Genomic DNA, 20472 nt, shown 5'->3' with positions numbered 1-20472 from the left:
ACAAAATCGTGCTTGGAATTGACTGACATATCAGCCAGTTAGACACGGAGTTGTGCTTAAACGAGTAAAAGACAACGATTAATGGATACGAATTTCTGTTTTATTCAGCCTGTTTATTTCGTAGCACGATCTATATTTCCGATATTCCAAAGCTATACCCATTTTTTCCTTTCTAACTTCGCACACCCAAGTCAGAATGGCATTTGCTACAATTAGTTGCTTTCTAACGTGCGCAATGGACAAAACGGTCACGTTACACATATCCTTCAATTTTAAACTGTGGACTGATTTCAGTTTTCCCAGTACAAAAATGAGTTCCCAGTTGCCATTTCACGTCTCTGTGTCAGACACTGTTTGTTATAAGAAAGCCAACGAACGCGCGACCGCAGAGTTTAGGCCCAGCGATTTAGCGATCCTGAGACACTATCATGCGGAAACCAGCCTTAATGAGCAGCAAAATGCTGGCTTTCGGTTCGCGTTAAAAAAGCTTCCCTCATTCCTAAACTTTCACTCGTGATACTAAACCTCTACAGAAAAACAAGAAAAGACGACGCAGCGGAGAGTAGATGACGCCGCAAAACATCGTCTTTTTTAGACTAAGGGGGGAGGGGAAGGGAGTGTGCGAGTGCTGGAAACTGCAACTTTGGTCGACAAATGTCTTACAGCATCTAGGCTGGATGGTCAGCTCTCGCCAGTTGAAGAAGACAAAAGCCTTTAGTTATTAAAAGGTGGGCGTATAACTTCATTAAGTTTTTCAGTGATTTTCCTCTCCGTCATCCCATACATCTTCAGCATTATCATTTTCGCCCTGTTCACCCGTTTCTTCGCCCTCCGGCTGCGCGTGGTAGCTCAGTGTGTTTAGCAGTTCTCTCATGGCGACCATCAGGTTTTCCACTCCCCGCGCAAGCTCTGTGTCCCGCAGAGGTCTGGGTCCGCCCACTGCTCCTTCCATTGGCTGTTCGAGCCTCGCTTCCAAGCGTTCGCGTTGAGGGTTAGGAGTCTGGGAGTTGAAGGAAGGCAGCAGCGAGCGGAAAAACATAGATAAAGGACCGTGTTCTTGGTCAAGAGGCACACTCCTGAAAAGAGAGAAGAACCAACCCAGTAACTCTATAAGCCCCATGGTCATAATATAATTTTCCTTACCATTTAGCTGTTTTTTTAACCATGTACATCAAAACATCATCTCTCCTTTAGCTTTCAGCATCCTCGAGAATAGATGCATAAAATATTATTAACAAAATTTATTATTATTATTATTATTATTATTATTATTATTATTGTTATTATTGTTATTATTATTATTATTATTATTATTATTATTATTATTGTTATTGTTATTGTTATTGTTATTATTAATGCTTCTGAGGTACTAAAGGATTAGTTATTTCCATCGATTTAATAATAGACAGAGCCCTTCTTAATATACGTGCCATCCTCTTCCGGTGGATAACAAACCTCAGGCTTTTGGTCATTGGGTCGTAGGAGGGGTCTCAAGGAGGGCAATTTTTTGAAACTCGTTGATGTTAATGACACCAGGGATCTTTTCCAAGTTCTTTTCTATTCCCTTTTTACTAAGTCCTAAGACACCTGTGACATCTGCAACGGTCTCTGTTCTCAAATTCTCACATTCGCATGACTTTGATTTTCAAGGTCTTCTTCATCATCATCATTATTATTATTATTATTATTATTATTATTATTATTATTATTATTATTATTATTATTATTATTATTATTATTATTATTATTACTGGCCGGGGCTACACGTTCCGGCAACATTGCTGTACAACTTTTACAGGGTGCCAAACTTTCCAACGTTGTTGGACCTATGATGAATGGCGTTAGACAAATAAAATGAATTACAAAAGTGTGAGATAAAATGAATGTTGACGTAGCGTTAGATAACGTTTGACCGGGCGTCTAAGATTACTGCATTAAGCAATACTCTTTGAAGTACCACTATACTTACCCTATTGTCAACGATAAATGGGTAATGTTTGGTGCTAAAGAAAAATACGCCAAGAAAAGAGCGACATGTGATGGTAGAAATGCAATTACTGTCCGCTAAGAATGGTAAATCCAGGGAAAAAACGAAGGGATCTACCCAAAATGGCGGACAAGAGTCACGTGTTGTCCATACTATACATGCCCATACATGGGAAAAACAAAACCACATCAGTTACCTTGGCGGCCGAATGTATCCTGCCACCGAATCCAGAGGTGGCAGAGGATCATGGGACAAAAGAGGAACATTGACCAAGTCCTGAAGAAATAAACAACGAGACTTGTAAAAAAAAAGCGTCAGTCTGTGAGTATAAAGAGGAAGGGTCATAACAGGTTAACGTTCTCAATGAATGGCTGAAACTACAGTTGATAGTGCTTGATGTGGACATAAAAGCAGTGAAACAACATCAACAACAACAACAACAACAACAAACAATTCAAGAGAATATAAATCTCACCAAAGGAAGAGAGACAGTGGCATCTTTGATATCTACAACAAGGCAACGATTAAGTTAATACACGGCTTAAAATGGCCAATTGTTAAAACAGGCGATATGTACGGCCCTTTCTGAGATGGGAAGCTTCCATCATAAGGTCCCTACCCCGGCTCCTCACACTGACCAAAACCTAATATCTCCTTACAACATCACTACTTGATCAAACATTCAGGTTATGAGAATAAAAGGAATGATCTTCAAAGATAAAAAAAACTTGACTTTAAAACAAATTCTTCCAACTAGAACTATAGAAATATAGAGAGAACGCTGAGGAGAAGATAAATGTTGATCAGGTTTCAAATAATCGATCTTCAAGTCGAAAGTGTTCAACGTACTGCCAACCATTGAAACCCACTGATCTACCGCCATCTAAACGTAAACAACCCCAAACATCTGCAAATAGGTTTTTCTACAAGATATTTAAAACCAACTGCCAGCAAAACAAAACATGACCAAAACAACAACAACAACAACAACAAATAAACAAGCAAACATCCACACAGATGCTGACGTTGCAAATCTCTCATATTTATCAATTTCATCGTGCATGTATCAGCAATGGCATTTTCCGCCTAAACCTAACAGAAACTTCTTTAAGCAGCGCCGGTTTTAAGCAAAACTACCAAGATGAACTCTTCAGCCTTCCATCACTGACCTGACATCATAATGTGTCTGTAGATATTCTGTGGTGTTCCTCTGTAACGCACTTGGCGCCTGTAAACAAAAACACAACAATGTAGACATTCTAGTCAGCTTAAAAGGAACATCTGCTCCGAAAACAAATGGACGGTAAATTGCTGGAAATAGTGTCAAAATTCTAAATTTGGATGTCTGGGGTGAGCGAATTAAAAAACAAAGGAACCTGGTACTGGAACGTCATTTTGTGAATTCGTAATATACCCAAGCAAGTGAAGAAAATGTCCTTGACAAACAGTCGGCGAGGCCGGGAATTAACTCACTTGTGTTTACACTGTTCTACCAATGGATCTTCTGCATCAACTTTTTCCAGAACAATTCTCACATTCGAAGCAAGCCAGTCGATCACCTGAAATGAAAAAAGGACGAATTCACAACAAAACAAAGTCATGGTGCAGTCAGGGAGAAAAGAAGACGAAAATCTCGTTTCTGGCCATCATCTAGAATCTCGCTTTTCAGTGGAATTGTTAAGAAGTCGATCCTCAAACCGCATCAAGACAAACCGTGTAGCTATTTTTCTAGTCTGGCAGAACAAGTCGGCACAGCTATCAAAAACACACCTTCAGCCAAATAAATAAATAAATTAATTAATTAATAATAATAATAATAATAATAATAATAATAATAACTTTAATTTTCGCTTGCTTATGTTTCAAGATATCATTATTGATCAATAATAATAATAATAATAATAAACTATGAAGGAAAAAAGCTAGGAGGAAAACACTATGAAGTATGGTCCCTTGAGGTGGGAACTGAAAGAGCAATATAAAGGATACGAGGTGCACCAGTATAATATTATCATGGATGTGCTAGGCGGCTGGTCGAAAGAGACAGAGATTAGTGTGCGATCGCTGGTTGGGTGAAAGACTACTCAAGTCTTAGAGAGAATGCAGAAGGCGGTTTTATCGGCGACGCTGAACATTGCAAGAACTTTCAAAGTAGTAACATGATACTGTTATATTATACCAAGACTGATAGACCAGCTATGAATAGTTATTTGTATGAGTTTTAGACTTTCAGACATCTAGACAATGACTTTTTTATATGTATATATATTTGATTGATTTATTCAAGTGCTATTTTAAGTTTCGCTTGGCTCACAGGTTGCACTATGCGCCCTGTGTTGCTTTCTGATACTGTGCATACAGATAGTTTTACTGTGCATAATAATAACAATCAAACGCGCAAACTCGCGACAGGACATAGAAGACATCCTCGACGCCTTTGGCATAGATGACATAAAAATGTCATATTTTGCAGGATTTTTTTTGTAAAATGAACAGTTAGGGTCAATTTGTATTCCACGCGCTGACGTCTACTGTCCGCGAGCTAGTCAGTTTGCAGAGAGTCAAGATTTTAAACAAAGAGGCAAAGGCGTAGGGAGTGTGGAGGGAGAGGGCTCACCTCAGGTTCTTTCCATGCATGGTACGTTCTTCCAACATACAGACCTGCAAGCTGCTTCAAGGCAATGGGATCACTAAAGACAAAATGACATATGAACCGAGGATCAGCAATGACAGATACACAGACTGACAAAAAATACAGTAACTTAGTTAACGCTTTAGGTACTACACTGCAAAGGCCAAATGGTCAACAGGGTTGGCCAGTGAAGTGACGAGGACAGGTATTTCTTTGCATAAACTACACACAACCCCACAAGCTTCACGCTTTCAAAATGTATAAGACAGATTTTTTATATTGTCTGGAATAAATCTAGATCGAATCCTGATATGTATAAATATAAAGTGACTGTTGCTGTTGTTGTTGCAGGGTTATCAGGTTCAGCATTTGGTGTGTTTATTAAGGTTGTGTCATCGAATGAAGCGAAACACCAAGGCATGATGCTGAGACCGACTCAGGCCTCCATTTTAAGTCTAACATACTAAAAACGAATGTTTGGTTTTATCAACAGCGTTGAAACGGTAATTTGGCCACCGTAAAGAAATTTGAGTGTTGACGTTTTGATGTTAGCCCTTCATCAGAGCAAATCTGGATTCGCTCTGACGAGGGGCTTATGCTGTTCCGTACTCACTCCTCACTAGGAAAAACAGTATCCTGCAGAGCAGGCGTTATTTTTTGCGTTTTTCAGGCAAGCGGAAACAAGCACGAGGAGAGCGTGGGGCGCGAGTCACGCGCGACGTCGCGCGTGACTCGCGCCCCACGCTCGCCGCACGCCTGCCTCCGCTCGCCTGAAAAATGCCAAAACAATAACGCCTGTTCTGCAGGCCAGGAAAACAGGGGTGCCAGTTTATTTTAAATTAAAGCATGTTGTATCTATGGCACATATCTGTAGAAACTACTAAATTCGTTTTCACCGTTTTTAACCTAACACCTTATTACTTTTTTAAATGTTTATTGGTCGTTTTCCGTCTATTCGTTTTATGATTCTTTCAACCGTTATTGCATCAACCGTCTCACAGTCTCTAAACCTTCTATGTAACGGCACAACAATGGTGAAGCCTTATTCTATAAGCCCTATGGTTTCTCCAGCCTCACCACTTTCTCTACAATCTGTTTTCTTCCGCTCGTATTTTGTTTGTGTAACGTGGGTGGTGAAAAAAAAAATTGATAAAAAAAAAAATGGAATGGAATGCAAACTTGTGTCTTTCGACCCATCATAATCAAATCATACATATGTGTAATAAACTTCGAGAGTTAACACTACCTGTTTGTTGATGCAGGATTAAAGAACGGGTGCTTTATTAGCGAGGAGTCCAGCACAACATTACATTTGTCCATAAGGGGGGATAAAACCTGACGGGATACAACAATCATTTCACTGGTGTCACCAACACAAAAACACCAGACCTTAATAAATACTTTATTTCCTTAAAAATAGTTGGGACAGGGAATGATGATGGTTATGTTGTGGTTCAAATGTTTTGAACCACAATTCCATTTTTTTAAACCACTAAATGATTTTTATTTCCCTTTGTCTCACATTATGGTAATGAATACTGCTCACAGGAAAATAAAAATTAAACTAGTTTGAAAAATTTCAAACCAAAAAGAGAAAAAAAAAAAAAAAAAATCCACAACTGTTATACTTTACTTAGTCCAAGGGAGTACACTGAAACTCAGGGTAAGTTTTGGTAGCAATTACGTTGAAAAGGTTCTCTAAGTTATTATTTCTACTACTGATTCTGGTTTCAGCTTTTCTTGATATTTTAGTGTTATGGAAATGCTGTAAACCCAAAACTTGAAATGGGAAAACATTGTGGCGGACAGCTGAGTCCACAGGGAAAATCAAATTGCAAAGCAAAGACAACTATTCAGCATTGGAAAGGACTGGAATTTGTGTGTGAGCTACCCTTAAAATACTGTAAAAAATCTCAAGACTGGAATGCAAATACCCTGCCAACAATAAGGCCTTCTGAATATAAACCCGTGGACATAGCTATAGACTTACTCAAGGTCGCTTGCTCGGTTCTCTCTGACGATAATGCTTCGCACTCTCTAAGCTCGACTTGTAAGCAAGTCTAGGTTAGTTGCTTTTAGAACCAAACCAAACTCATTTTGAAATCCAAAATTCACTAAAACAAGTTCCCTTTCCCACCTCCTCCAAGGAAAACAAGTATCCCATAAATTAAGCTCTTCAAAAGTTCTTTGCGCAAATATAATCCCAAGGTTTATGCCTTGAATTTTAGTGTCAATAGTTTGAATCTTCCCTTGTGCACTTCACTGTTTCAACAAACAATAAGAAATGACTCCGAAGTCTATATTTGTTCCCATGGTTACAATGGCTTTAACAAATTAACAGTACAGCTACTTACCAGTGGAAACATAATCAGCGCAGTCTGAAGCTGAAAGGAAAACAAAATAATATAAAAATATTAATAATGATGAGGAAACACAGAGAGCAACTTTCTAAAGCTCAATTCTAAGTTCATCCTCTCTTGATCTACCTTATTCGTACTTAATTTCGCGCATACTTTATTTTGCGATCTTGGCGAGACAGTATTTTGCGAGGCTTTGTTTTCGCGATTTCGATAGCGGAAATTGAAAAAAAGGGCATTAAATTTGCGAAAGCGTTGTCAACATCATTTTGTTTTCTAAAAAATGAAATCTGAACTTCAACCTTTGTAAACAAACTGGAAAAAGCTAAGATTAGGTACATATTGTCCTAGAGTCTGCAATGTTGCAAAACATCCACGCCCTGGTTGTTCAAAGACCGGATAACTCCATCCAGTCGATAAGTCGCTATCTAGCAGATAAAATCTATTCCAACCAATACATTTTATCCGCTGGAAAGCGACTTATCCACTGGATAACGTTATCCGCTCTTCGAACAACTGGGGCCTGGTTTTCAAAGGGATCTTCTGTTGAAAGTTTCTTTGAGCCACTAACAACATCAGTTACACCAGCCTTCTTCCATCCTTGTACAATTGACTGTCTGCCTTCAGGGCTAGATAAATGGTTGTATATGCCAACAAGCCAAGTTGCATGTACATTTTGTTGTTGATTATGTTTATCAAGTTTTTTGTGATTCAAACTTCTTACCATGGCATTTAATTTCGCGTTTGTAAATTTTGCAAGGATTTTTATTCGCGATATTAAGTACGAATAAGGTACTGGAACGCTGGTTGCCTTTTTTTTGTTTCCAACGAAGGGTTGAGAGCATAACCGACTCAAATGACTTTTCAGATCTCTTTTGCTGTTTTATCTAAGATTCACCAGAATTTGTGTATGTGGCCTTGAATTCCTTGAGGAAACGTTGCTCCACCATTGAACCGTCAATGAAACAAAATACTAACCATTTCATCAGCTTTCTTTGTTTCACCATCCTGTTTGCTGGAGTGAAAGTAAGCAAGGGCCACAGAGAAGGCAAAATTTGGTAGCTGAGACAAGTTCCTGTGGGGCTGAAAAACTAGAGTTAGAGAAAACTAACTACGCCATAACTCATCCAGCATTATTGTGTGTTTACAGAAGAAATCATGAGGGAAGGACATGTCCATGCTCCATGGAGTAGGAACAGACAAGAAACTATCAATAATAGAATTTAAATTCATTCCAGACAAAAGTCTTCATTGAAGCATTAGTCATTTGCATTCACGACAATGTAGGATTTTAGGAACCTTGTAAAACTTAAAGGGAGTCCATTGTGAATTTTTGCAATTGTTAACGAAACTTTTCTGAAATGTCATTTCCTGCATTCCCTGGATTGGAAAATCCTCAGAAAATCAGAAAATCCCAAATGAAATATGTGGCAATCATCATCAAATAGCAACATGCTCTCTTAAAAAGCCAAGCAATTAATTAGTGTCTGCTTTCAAGAAACAATAAAAGTAGCAGATGAGACCTAAAATGCCAAAGGACCCAGATGACACACACGGGGCGCTTTCCATTTACCCAAAAGTTTCAGTTCAACCGTTGAAATGCAAGTGGAAATTTTCTGCAATAAACGGATGAGCAATAAAAAAATTCCCGTTTCCCTTTTGTTGTCTTCTTGCATCATCCTTTGGATCACATAAGTTTTTTGATCTACCAGTGAGATTGCAAGTTTGAACGCTTGGAGAAAAAGGCTTCCATGGACAGAAAAGTGCCAGGGGGGGGGGGGGGGGGGATGTTGCGTTACCTCCCACTCTTCAAACAGTCTTATGAGGAAAGTAAACTGTTCTGCTCGTAAGGCGTAAAAATCAATCATGAGAAGGACGCCAAGGGGATCTTCATCTGGCTCCAGACTAAAAACAGGAGATTGAACAAATCAGAAAGCAAAAATTAAATTGTCAGAGTTGTATGGTTTACAGGATAATAGCCACAGTAATACTTCAATGGAATCACTTTGCAACTTACTTATACAGTACTCACTGTGATACAGCTATAATTACATAAAATTATCCATGTGTCTGTCTTTTGGATCTCCAACAAGTGTGATAATTTGATACACCACCCACCCCCTTTCCCCCTGCGTATTGTTGGATAGTGTAAGGAATGCAACATCTTTTGTAGCCGTTTAACTTTCCAAACAACATTGTTGGATAGCACAGGGAAGGCTACATCTTTGCAGTGCATTTAAGTTTCTAAACAACATTGAATAGTAGCAAAGGGAGGGAGACCCGATCAAGGCAAAGGTGAAACAAAACATTGTCATTGGTTGTAGCTTACAAAACTGATTTAGTTAAACAAGGCTACATAGTTCCCTTGATAAAGCAAATTGCTCACTGCATGTATTCAACATTAATTTTTAGCTTTCAGTTTAAATTTGATAGCTTAGAACAATAATATTTGACACAAGTTGGTTTATATAAACAGTGTTTGATATTATTTCATGTGGGATTGTGTTACTTTGAATTCTTACTTCAGCAGGAGCTTGCATAGTTCCAAAGCTGTTCTATAGCAACCTAAAAGAAAACACAAGAATTAATGTTTGCCAGTCATCAGAGATGTCCTTACTGTATTCCATACAATCTCCTCAACTCTGCTGGGAGAATCTGATATTGTCTTAAGGCTTATGCTGAGTTTGCAAGATGTTTGAGCTATGGAGCTGGAGTTTGCTTGCGGATTGTCAATATCCCACTTGTATCCATACATGTAAACGTTAAGGCCCGTTTAAATGGTTTCAACATTTGACCAACATTCGTTCAACAAAAGTTGAACAGATGTTGAGCAAATGTTAAGCAAATGTTGAACAGAGTGTTCAAATGGCTTCAACACCATTCAAAAGTTTTGAGAACAAAGGAAATGTTGTATGGATGTTGAATAAAACTTTAAACCGATTTAAATTTGATTCAACACACTCTTTCAACAAGCTTTCAAAATTTTTTTTATGCTTTTAACAATGTTGGATGACCTGTTCAAATGCCCCCAACATTTGGTTCAACAACTGTGTTGAATGCATGTTGAACCGTTAAATGGGACTTTAACAGAGTCACCTCAAAAGCTGGTCAGGGCACTTTCCAAGGTATTTGATAACTGAGTATTGTACCTTGTAACAATCTACTCACAAAAACTGGACCAACATTGTTATTTAGGTACCTTTTTGTCCCACAAAGATGATTTGACGAAACAAAGCAATAAAGAATGATCTAAAAAGGCAGAACGTATTTTATGGGTGAGCAAGCTGGCAAGGATATAAAACACAAGGTATTAATTAAAGCAATTACCGGTATATCAAAATATTTCTACCAAATAATTGTGGAAAAGTGAGTATCTTGATGAAAATAATTATATTCTTTTTGCAGTATAAATTCGTTTTTTTTTTTTTTTTTTTTTTGGTTTAATCATGCTCTAAACCAGTATAATTAATTTTCCATTTTTCTTGGTCAGATTCATTACGGTAACCATAATCTAGAACAATGAAAAATAAAGATCACACTCGTTTTAAAAAATTTGAAAGAGAAAAACAATTTAACCCACAAAATAGATGTTGTGGTCCAATTGTATCCTTGGTTTAAATTTTATTTTCCATTATTCCAAACTCATTATATCATACATGATTTACCACACTCAAGAACAATAAGAAGATAAACTTTAAACCAAGGATAAATTTGAACCACAACATAGACAACATGCTAAGATTTGAAACATGGCATAATTTATTAGTTAACACTGAAAAGCAAAACAAATCTTAAGCTATCCAACAAGCTACCTGTTTTCTGCTTTCTTGTATTCAAGCCTGGAATAGCCTGTTGTTAAACTAAACAGAGTATGAAAACTCCTTTCAAGGCAATAAAGTGCTCTTTCTGAAATTCAACAGTAAATATATTTATCAGTTGATCACAAGCCTGAAAAGGTTCAAATTTAACTTACAACTGATCTGAACAGTCAAATACTTTTAAGCGGATGGATTTGAAGGCATTTCGAAAAAGAGCAGTCAAGTTTGTTCTAACGCTTTCTTAAAATTTTAAAACTTCATGCAATGTCATTTGGGGCTATACTGGTGGTTTCTTAACAAGCCTTATTATTGTTCTATTGTTTCATTGTTTTGTCCTTTTTGACTTTATAAATACTTATCATTGGCATGTTTCATCAAATTTTAGCATTCATGACATTCTTACCGATTTTAATTGTCTGTAATATATTTATGCTAAGTTTCATATTTTTCTCGCACTTGAAAATGACCTTGGAGAAGTCAAAACGTTTTGACGTTTTAGTGTTATCACAAAATCTGTGTCTAAGAAATTACTCTATTATTATTTTTTGCTGTCAATCAAACTCCTTTGTAACTCGCTTGTCTATAGAAAATTTATTTGAGTAACCATTGCCATAAAACCACATACAAACCACATATAAACAAGTTGTCAGATATATTAATATTTTTATCATTTCAGAATCTCTTAACAGTGCCCATCTTCCACTTGAAATAGTCCACTTACAAAATGTTCTAGTGTTTAGAATCTTTGTAAGGAGTCATGTTGAGTCTAGCAATTGCATTTGAATCAGTTCACCGTTAAACACTGCACTGAGAATAAACAGCCATGTTTATAAGATCCTGTACAAATTACTCCTTGCTATAGTACAGTACATTGTATGTGTCTATAATTTCTCAAAGGTGGCCATCATAAAATCTGTTAAATCTGTGATCAAACCACTAGGCACTGTCACAGTGAAATAAATACAAAGCAATTTTGAACTGATCATGTTCAAAAAGCTGTAAGTTTCAATGTAAATCCCCTACGTTACAGGAAAATACACTTCCCTGGAAAAATTATACCTGCCATGCTGAACACACAAGTCATTTAAATTTGCAGCAATATAATATTATTTTTAAATTGTCAGTAGTAATCCTGTGATACTGACCAACAAGCTCTGCAGCCATTTGATAATCTTCTCCCATCTTACAGATCTCACTGAGTTGTAGCAAGGAGTCTACATGGTAAGGGTGAGTATTCAAAATGGCCTGCAACAAAACAAGTTCAAAATAATAATTATTGATCAAGGGGTTACTGTTAGTAGGAATTTCACTGTCTTTTAACATGACACAGGTAATACTAAAAGAAAACCAAACCCTGATCTTTAAGGTGCATTCAGTTGGGACGGCTGCAGAATTTTACTGTAAACACCATGGGTGAATTCTTTTGGGACAATCTGGCTATTCTCATTTGAGTTCCGGAATAACAGAATACAGTGTACACAGAATATCAGTTCCAAAAAAAAAAAAAAAGAAAACACAATTCTGCCTATAATTTCCGATTTAACTGAAAACCTTCCCCAAAAATGCTATTCCTTCTATTCTGAGCAAACCATATTCCATTCATTCTGCTATCAGGGGCAGAATGAACAGAACAGTGCTCATGTATTCCGTACATATTTTGGAAAACGGTGAGTCATTTAGTAAGTTCCAATAGATCGTCAATACCATCTATTTTGGGCAATCCAATTATGGAATAGCCCAAAAGAATGTGCCCCATGTTATTTCAGGATCATATTCAGAATGAATGATATGAGATTCATTTTTGTGTTCTGGTAAGAGAATAAACGAAATATGGTACAATGTCTAGGAGTAGGCAGAATTCCATTCCTTTGGGAAGGTATCTACATGTAGCTTACTCAGAATAGGCAGGATTGTGTTCTTTTTGTAACTGGATAGGCTGCTTGCAGCCTCTCTTGCTTTTAAACATTATGGCATGAAACAGGCCTTGATGAGGAAATGGAATGAGGAGGGGTTGGAACAAGGTCAAAGTGGGGTGCATGAGTAGAGAGACTACTACTGTGGGGCTGATGGACGGTTTGAAAAGAATTTTAATTTATAATATTTATGATAAAAATGCACAGTCCCCCTTTGGTTGTCTTGCCCTGATTCCTCCTCATTCATACTGCCTGATTTTCCAATTGAGATTGTGGGCTGGTGTTAAGGGAAAAGGAGAACTGTGAACAGTCTAGGAATTGAATGATTCAGCCAGCATAGTCCCAAAAGAAAGCACCTTGAGGTTAGAAAATCCATAATTCACATATGTACATTGTCATTCCTTCATAAAATAAAATGTCACTTACTGAAATGTTGTTGGGGTTTAATGACTCCACTGCATCAAGAAAGAGAAACTGGACTTCCTGGTAGGAAGGAGAATGCTCAAATGCAAAGTAACTGTGTCTAAAAAAAACAACAACATTGGATAACTGAATGATTGAGCAATTTCTCCCAACTGCAACTGTATGAGGACCTAAAGGATGAACAAACTTACCCACGCTTGATTTCTTTGATGTCCATGCTTATCCCTGCAAATCAAGTCAAGTTAATTTTACCATAAGCTACACAGTCACATCCATAACTGAACATATCATGAACTGTGAACAATTAAACTGAAATGCATGTGACAAAAATCAGTTAATCACATCACCCACCAGTTGCTCCCATGCGAGGCCAAGTTTGCTTTGGTGTAACCAGCCTGTTGGTTTAAAAATAGTTTGAATTCACAAGTGATATTTACATCTCATGGAATTCTTGGACTTCCAAATCCTGATCTTTGTCTTGGCTAGTATTAAACAGGTTTCATTAACTAAATGGAGCATCTGTAAATATACCTGGATGTTCGTTGATACACCCGTTGATGCGCTCTTCTCTGCCTGAAAGAAGAAAGGAATACCCAAAGAATTTGACTAGCCAGATCGACTTTCAGAAGAGTAATAAGTTGCTTTGCTTTGCTTATGATGAAGCAGCACTGACACAAACTGCCATATTAAGTAGAGTGGTATAAGGGGGCATAAATCAAAATAACTCAAGTGAGCTGCACACATCTACATAAAAATAAGGGTTATATTGTGATGGTATCGCAAGGTGCAGTATATTGAACATTCATGAAAATTAACGAAGTCAGATGGATGAGTGCAGAGGTTACTTATTTATGGTTTGTTTATCCACCAGCATGAAGCTAGGGTGATCAAGGAGCTTTTTTCGAACAGGATATTGGGATGCAACAGGAAATAACAGAAAAAATTGCAACATTGCATAGTAAACAACAACAGAAAAAAGGGCAGAAACAGGAGTTGCTAAGGAAGGAGTCAGAACTGCTAGTAAATAGTATGCAACGTGGGATGTTCAGGTTCCCTATCCCCCCTCCATTACCGAGCACTACAATGTTGTACATTCTAATTTAGGAACAGGGAATTACATCCTTAATCCATGTTACGATCATCTCAGTGACCACTTACCTGTTTTCTGCCCTGACAACATGAGATCCAAATCTCTTCTTCATTTCATTTTCAGCATTCAAGTTTCTGGTTGAGGCAAATTTTAATGATGACATGAAATCAGATTATGAAGGCCTTTACTGGTGTATTAACCAGATGGTTATAAACCCCAGTTGGAGTATTTCTACATTTCTGTTTCCCATTTGTGTTTTGCTCTTTATTGCCCATATTGTTTTAAATGTATTTTTGATTTAAAAAGTTTAAAATAAATTTTAGCTTATTCTTATATTTTCCCATATGTCTCAGATTCATTTGATGGGATACGAGCACAACCTTAATGTCAAATTTTAGAATTGATTTGCTTACAGATTCACTTTATTTTTTGTAAGTGGCCCCTAATTTATTTCCAAAACATAGGTCTGTGTTTTTGCTCATCAGACTGTCAATTTGGTGAAATTCCATGGATGATAAGACCAGGTTTTTATCCCTTACAACTCATGCTGCTTCACTACCATTCTTTGTTTTCATTCACAAAGGACATCATGACTGTGTCTTTTCCAAAAACTTTTTCTCAAAAATGACAGTCAGATGAAACAGAAAAAATATGGGCCAATATTTTGGAATTAAATTTTAGGCCAGTCAAAATTATCTGAGAAAAAAAAAGAAAAAGAAAAATGATCTAAACTTTGACAGGGGGCAATTAAATACCCTCAGTGGGTCTGTCATTAAACTTTGAAGAAGCCAGTACCCCAAAGAATGTACCTAGCCATTACTGTTGTCTGTTCTCATTTCCTTTGAGTTATTTTCAAACTGTAAGTAGATGGCTAACCTTGTTGCAGTTGTCAGCTACATACCAAAGACATTCCTGTCACAGTTGTTAAAGTTCACACAGCTACAGCATGTAAAACCAAAACCTTTCTTACCTATGTTCTACACCAAGCAATGCTTTAGTATCCAGTACTCTGGAGGTGCTCTGTCCCAAGGTAGCCACTGGACCTGATTGGAGGAGCAGAGAACAATATTATTTACGCCTTCATGATTTACCCTTTTATGCCCCAAACAAACAGGTCATGAGAATTAACAAAATGATCACCAGTGATAACATTTCTTGATGTCTGACCAAATTCTCCCAACTAGTACCATGAGAAATATATAGAGAACAGTGATGAGAATGTGCATGTTGATACTGGGACTTAAAAGATTAAAAGTATAAAATCAGGTATCAATGAAAATATTGTCGTCTACACAGTCAGTTGTTTTTGCATTGTTGTCATCAGTCAATGGTCACTGTTTTTGTTTGAAAACAAATACTTTGGATGCATTTTTCAGTTGTTTAAGAAGAGCTTGGGGCCAGATTCACCAAGCTCTCCTATGTTAAAAATGTATTCTAAGTATTGCTTCTTGACCAAAGTCTATTGTTGAACTAACCCCAGCCTATTGTTAAGAAACAATACGTAAGATATATCTTTTAACTTAGGGTGTTTCATGAATCTGGTCCCTGCAGCACCTTACAAATTGACTGGCCATGAACAACATCTTGCCCGGCTGCTATGAGTGTCTTCACATGATAAATTAAAAACATCTCCCCACCTGAAAGCTGATTTCCATTCCAATCAAATCAAAACTTCAATGAAATCATAATTCCCTCTCATGCACAATAAAATGGAAAATTATACCATCAGCATTTTAAACCCTTTTATATCCTGGCGAAAAAATATCAAACGGTATATTTTCAAACAATGATATTTTAGTTTTGATGAAGTTTTTGTGCTGCAGGTGTTGACTGTGCATTTATGGAAAAGCAAAACAAAAATGTTTGCACAAAACTGATTATAATACATAATTTTAAGTTCTTACTTGGCATTTTCACTTGTTTTTCAGTTCCCTGAGTTTTGTCCGCTTCTTTGTTCTTTGCACCATCAATCTTGTCCCTTCCCTTTGATCAGAAATAAATTTGCAAATATTAAATTTTTGTACAACAGATGACTGGACTTTAGTGTATAAACATACAAATATATTCACCATTTTGTTGGGTAACATAACCCACCTACAGTGCTTCTTAGATTGCTTTTGTTGCTTGGCTTAGATTTGCCAAATTTTTGCCTTGGGCTTGGCTATCAAATGTTGCTCCGAGATCTTTTCACTTTTTTGCAGTTTGTTTGGACTGAAACCCATGATTTAACGGAAAAATTTCTGTATTTATCGTAAAACAAAGTGCAAAGCAGCAGATTAAAAATTGAGGCAATATTTCCTGAAGGAATTAAAGGCCACAGGCAAAAAGTCTGGCAGATCTAAGCTAAAACATCCAAAAAACAATCTAGAAAGTACTGTAAGTTGCTGCTTTGCGCTTCGTTTTGTGACAAAAATGGAAATCTTGCCCATAATCATGGGTTTTTATTGCTAATGAAGCACAAAGCAGCAGAAGAAATTCAAGGCCACATGCAAAAACTCTGGTGAACCTAAGCTAAAACAACCAAAAGTGATCTGAAATGCATTTAGGTCGGTCATGCTCTGAGCCCTTCAATTTATGTAACTAACTGGTTGATCTTAGTACAATAATTACTCACATTGGTTAGTTTGCCTTTTTCAATCTCCCCTTTCCCTTTCTTTTTCTTCTTCTTCTTTTTGTTTTTTGAAGCATGTCTTTCAGCAGGTGCAGGTAAACTTGGTTTCTCTTCTATTCCATTTTGCTCAGCATCTTTTTCACCTTCTTCATTATCTGGAGAATCTTCATCTGATTTTTCATCATCTACATTTAGCTAAAAGAATAGTTTGAAAGTAGAGATTTGATACAAATGACTTATACATGTAATCTTGTCTTTAAACTTTAAATTGAAACATTTAAACTGAGAAAAACAAACAACAACTGATCGAAAATAAGAGATCAAACTCTCAGTTTCATTTCTTTGCTCTTCAGTTTTTCGCTCAATTTTCAAGACAATGAAAGAAAGCACAGTGTTGATCAGTACCTTGTAAGTAAATTGAACCTAAAATAGTCAAGATTACCTGTTAAGCATCAAGATCCAGCAAGTGGTCGTAAAAACAATATTTTATGAATGAGTGCAGCGAGTGAGTTAAATATTGTTTTTACTGCTGCTAACCAGTTGGTAAACAACATTATAAAATATTTTTTTATGCAGTACATTTTGGATTGACTCCATATGGAGCCATTCATAGAAGCCAGGGTACATTCTGTGAGTTTCAACATTATACACCGAACAGCCGCCAAAGCACCTACGCCAGGGAAGTGTTGTGCCAACCACCTGTAGGATCTGAATCCTTTCACTGGTAGAGAAATCCTGGACAGTTTTGGATAACATCAGTTCAATTATTGAAAGGTAGCAGGTTTCAGAGCCAAGGTGTTATTTTTCTGCATACCAGGCACTCTCTGTATAAACCATTTCGCCGAGCAATTTGGAAAACCACTCTGAAGATTTTCAGTGTAACCTTCATAAAATGTAGTCCAGCATAGAACTAGATTTTTCAATTGTTTTATTTCAATTTGTTTCTTTCCTTATGAATGTCTACAACACTGAGTGCCAGCTCAGTTGTTTGTACTGCAGATCAAATTGACTGAAGACTGATTTTGATTGATTACACGCAATTCTCCTTCTTTGATGGCATTAATTCTTTTGTCCAATGGAACAGATATGTTAAGGATACCGAAGCATCATTGTGCTGTTTATGAATATGCAAGAGAAGCAGATCTAAGCGAGAGCTAGGGAAATTCAAAAAGAAAATTGGGGGTAACCACCCATTTTTTAGAGATAATTAAGCAACAATTATTCTAAAAAGCAGTAAAATACAAAGCAATGTATGGCATTTTTTTCCAAATAGAAGCTTTTAATTATTTTCTCTGAAAAATGCATGGTTACCCCCAATTTTCTTTTTGGATACCAAAAGCACTTGCTAAGTTCTGCTTTCCCTGAATAGTTTTAAACTGCGCAAAAATATCCCTGTGTAAGTAGCCACCACTCATAGGAAACCAGAGTATCTCAAGATGTGCAGAACGTCTGCACAATACCGTCCTTAATGTACTCAGATCTGGGGAGGATGGATGAAGTGGAGGAGGAAAAAGCTGAAGATTCGATTTTATGTTTATGTACTGGTCTACATAACTTTTACAGTTGTGTGCTGAGTGACCTGGTCTTGGATTGGAAGCGAGGCTGGGGGTGACCTTGTTTTGATACAAACCTCACTGCTTTTCATATGAAAATGCAAACTAGTTACCCTAAGACCAGCATGATCTACATATGAAAAGCAGTCAGGTTAGTATCAAAACAAGGTCACCCCCAGCCTCGTTCCAATCCAAGACCAGGTCACTAAGCACACAACTGTAAAATGGCCTATTGGCCAGTAACAACGACTTCCACCTTATAAGCTTAAAAATAATATTAAATATTATCTTTACAATAACTGTTTAAATTTGTGCGTGTTCATTGGCTAATTTTTATCATCAATAAGAGTACAGACAGATAAAATTTTAATTTATGCAAAAATCTGTGCAACTTTTGAAGTAACGAGATGGAGGGCGATACGCCCGACTTTAATGTTTTCCACTTTAGTTTTCTAGATGACACTCTCCCTGACTGGGAAAAAGAGATAGAATTGTCAGATACGGAACTTCTCTCCTGTGCAGAAGCTCAAGTAAACGAGGCAATTGAAACAACAACTAGGTTTCCAAAATTAAGTGGAGATGACCTACAAAATATTGTTGCAAACACAGAGTCCCGAGGCTCTAAACGAAATACAAAGTGGTTTGTAAAGATGTTTGAAGGTAAAGACACGCGATAACAATATGACAGTCTAGTTTCTTTCAAATATTTGCGGCTAGAATTCTAGTTGTTCCCTGGAAAATGTAAGTTTCTCACCTTCCATTTAATTTCCAGATTGGTGCTTTGAACGAGAAATAAACAAAACCTTGCTTGAAATGAGTGAAGAAGAGCTAGACGAAAGTCTAGACGGTTTTATGCTGAGGCCCGCACCAAAACAGGTGAAGAGTACAGTAGGTCGTCGCTTCTGGGCTTCCATAACTCTGTTGAACGGCACTTCAACACCAACAACCGGTCGGTAAAAATTACACATAATCCAGCTTTCAGCTTGGCTAGCTACAACCGACGACCGTCTACAAGCCAGCTAAAAAACTGCTCCGACGTTCTGTCAACAGCCTTGCAGAACGGTCAGGCTCCAGTTCCGAATGCCATCACCGCTCAACTATCTGCCCGGCCCAACTTTGCTTCGACGAGTACGGTCTCTGTGATGGCTCCAAATGCCTCACTCGGTGGAATTTTTTCAAATTTATGCCAGATCGGTGAAGCTCAAGTGTTTGTGTTTTCAAATCAATGAACATGTTTTTGCAGTATGAATTTGATTCAGATTGATTTTTTGCAGCAAGTGAGAATTCTAATTTATGCAAGCTGCAAACTTCATTACTTCAACCTTTAACTGTCAAACTGTCAACTTTTTAACCAATGAAATTTTATTGACTGTTGTAAGTAGCCAATCAGAAAGCGAGAAAAGCTTTTGACAATGTTCGCGTCAATTTGAATAAAATCCACGTTAACGGCTGTTTACTGCGTCTTTTCCCCTCATTTTAACCCGGCAATTAACCATTTTCGGGTTTATGTTCATTGTAAATAACAAATTGACTTCAGTTTTTTATGCGTCTGTCCTCTCATTGATGATAAATTGCGTCATAACATTGTCAAAGTGGCTGTGGAAATCACGAGCCGCAGGTGAGTTTTTTGTTAATTTTAATTAATTAATACGCACATTAATTTTCAATTTATTTCTTTACCATTGATGCTAAGTAAAGGCCAATTAAATTCGAGCTTTACCCGTTATTTGTAAATAACTTTATACATGTACATATTTTTAATCAGTAGATAAGTTAAATGACACAAAGTTTCCGGTAAACAATCTTAGCTTATCACAGTACACGCAAGCAACAAGCTTGCATAAGCTTAAATTATGAACGGACATACTTACCAAATCGAAAGGATTTGCCACGGCTTTCTGCTTCTTCTTTGATTTAACTGACACAAAATCAAACTCGTCTTCGTTCTCATCATCATCATGCGAAATTTCCAGTTCCTTATTACCCCGTAACTTCCTTAAAGCACGCGAAGACATCCTTTAAATTTTTATGTTATTTCCACGAGATTTCGTTTTGTACAACGGCTTAGAAACCAGGCAGAAAGCTTGG

At 37.1% G+C, this 20472-nt stretch overlaps 1 protein-coding gene across 1 annotated transcript; it reads right to left on the bottom strand.

Moving 5' to 3' along the window:
- Positions 1-82: 82 nt before the first annotated feature.
- On the bottom strand, positions 83-20469 carry LOC146480518 (ribosome quality control complex subunit TCF25-like). Its single transcript, XM_085109701.1, has 23 exons — positions 20256-20469; positions 16835-17026; positions 16125-16203; positions 15191-15263; positions 14289-14354; positions 13662-13703; positions 13482-13525; positions 13322-13355; positions 13134-13230; positions 11940-12039; positions 10789-10882; positions 10176-10225; positions 9499-9541; positions 8776-8881; positions 7955-8059; positions 6974-7003; positions 5866-5954; positions 4605-4677; positions 3461-3546; positions 3157-3215; positions 2463-2494; positions 2184-2263; positions 83-1076 (listed from the first exon to the last, which is right to left on the bottom strand). The coding sequence occupies exons 1-23, from the start codon at positions 20397-20399 to the stop codon at positions 755-757; spliced, it is 2040 nt and encodes a 679-aa protein (XP_084965827.1). The 5' UTR covers positions 20400-20469; the 3' UTR covers positions 83-754.
- Positions 20470-20472: the final 3 nt, after the last annotated feature.

Source organism: Pavona decussata, unplaced genomic scaffold (assembly GCF_977016875.1).
Source record: "Pavona decussata unplaced genomic scaffold, jaPavDecu1.1 SCAFFOLD_53, whole genome shotgun sequence".
Lineage (NCBI taxonomy): Eukaryota > Metazoa > Cnidaria > Anthozoa > Scleractinia > Agariciidae > Pavona > Pavona decussata.
Note: the sequence above shows the minus strand (reverse complement) of the source record. Positions and strands in the feature narration are given on the sequence as shown.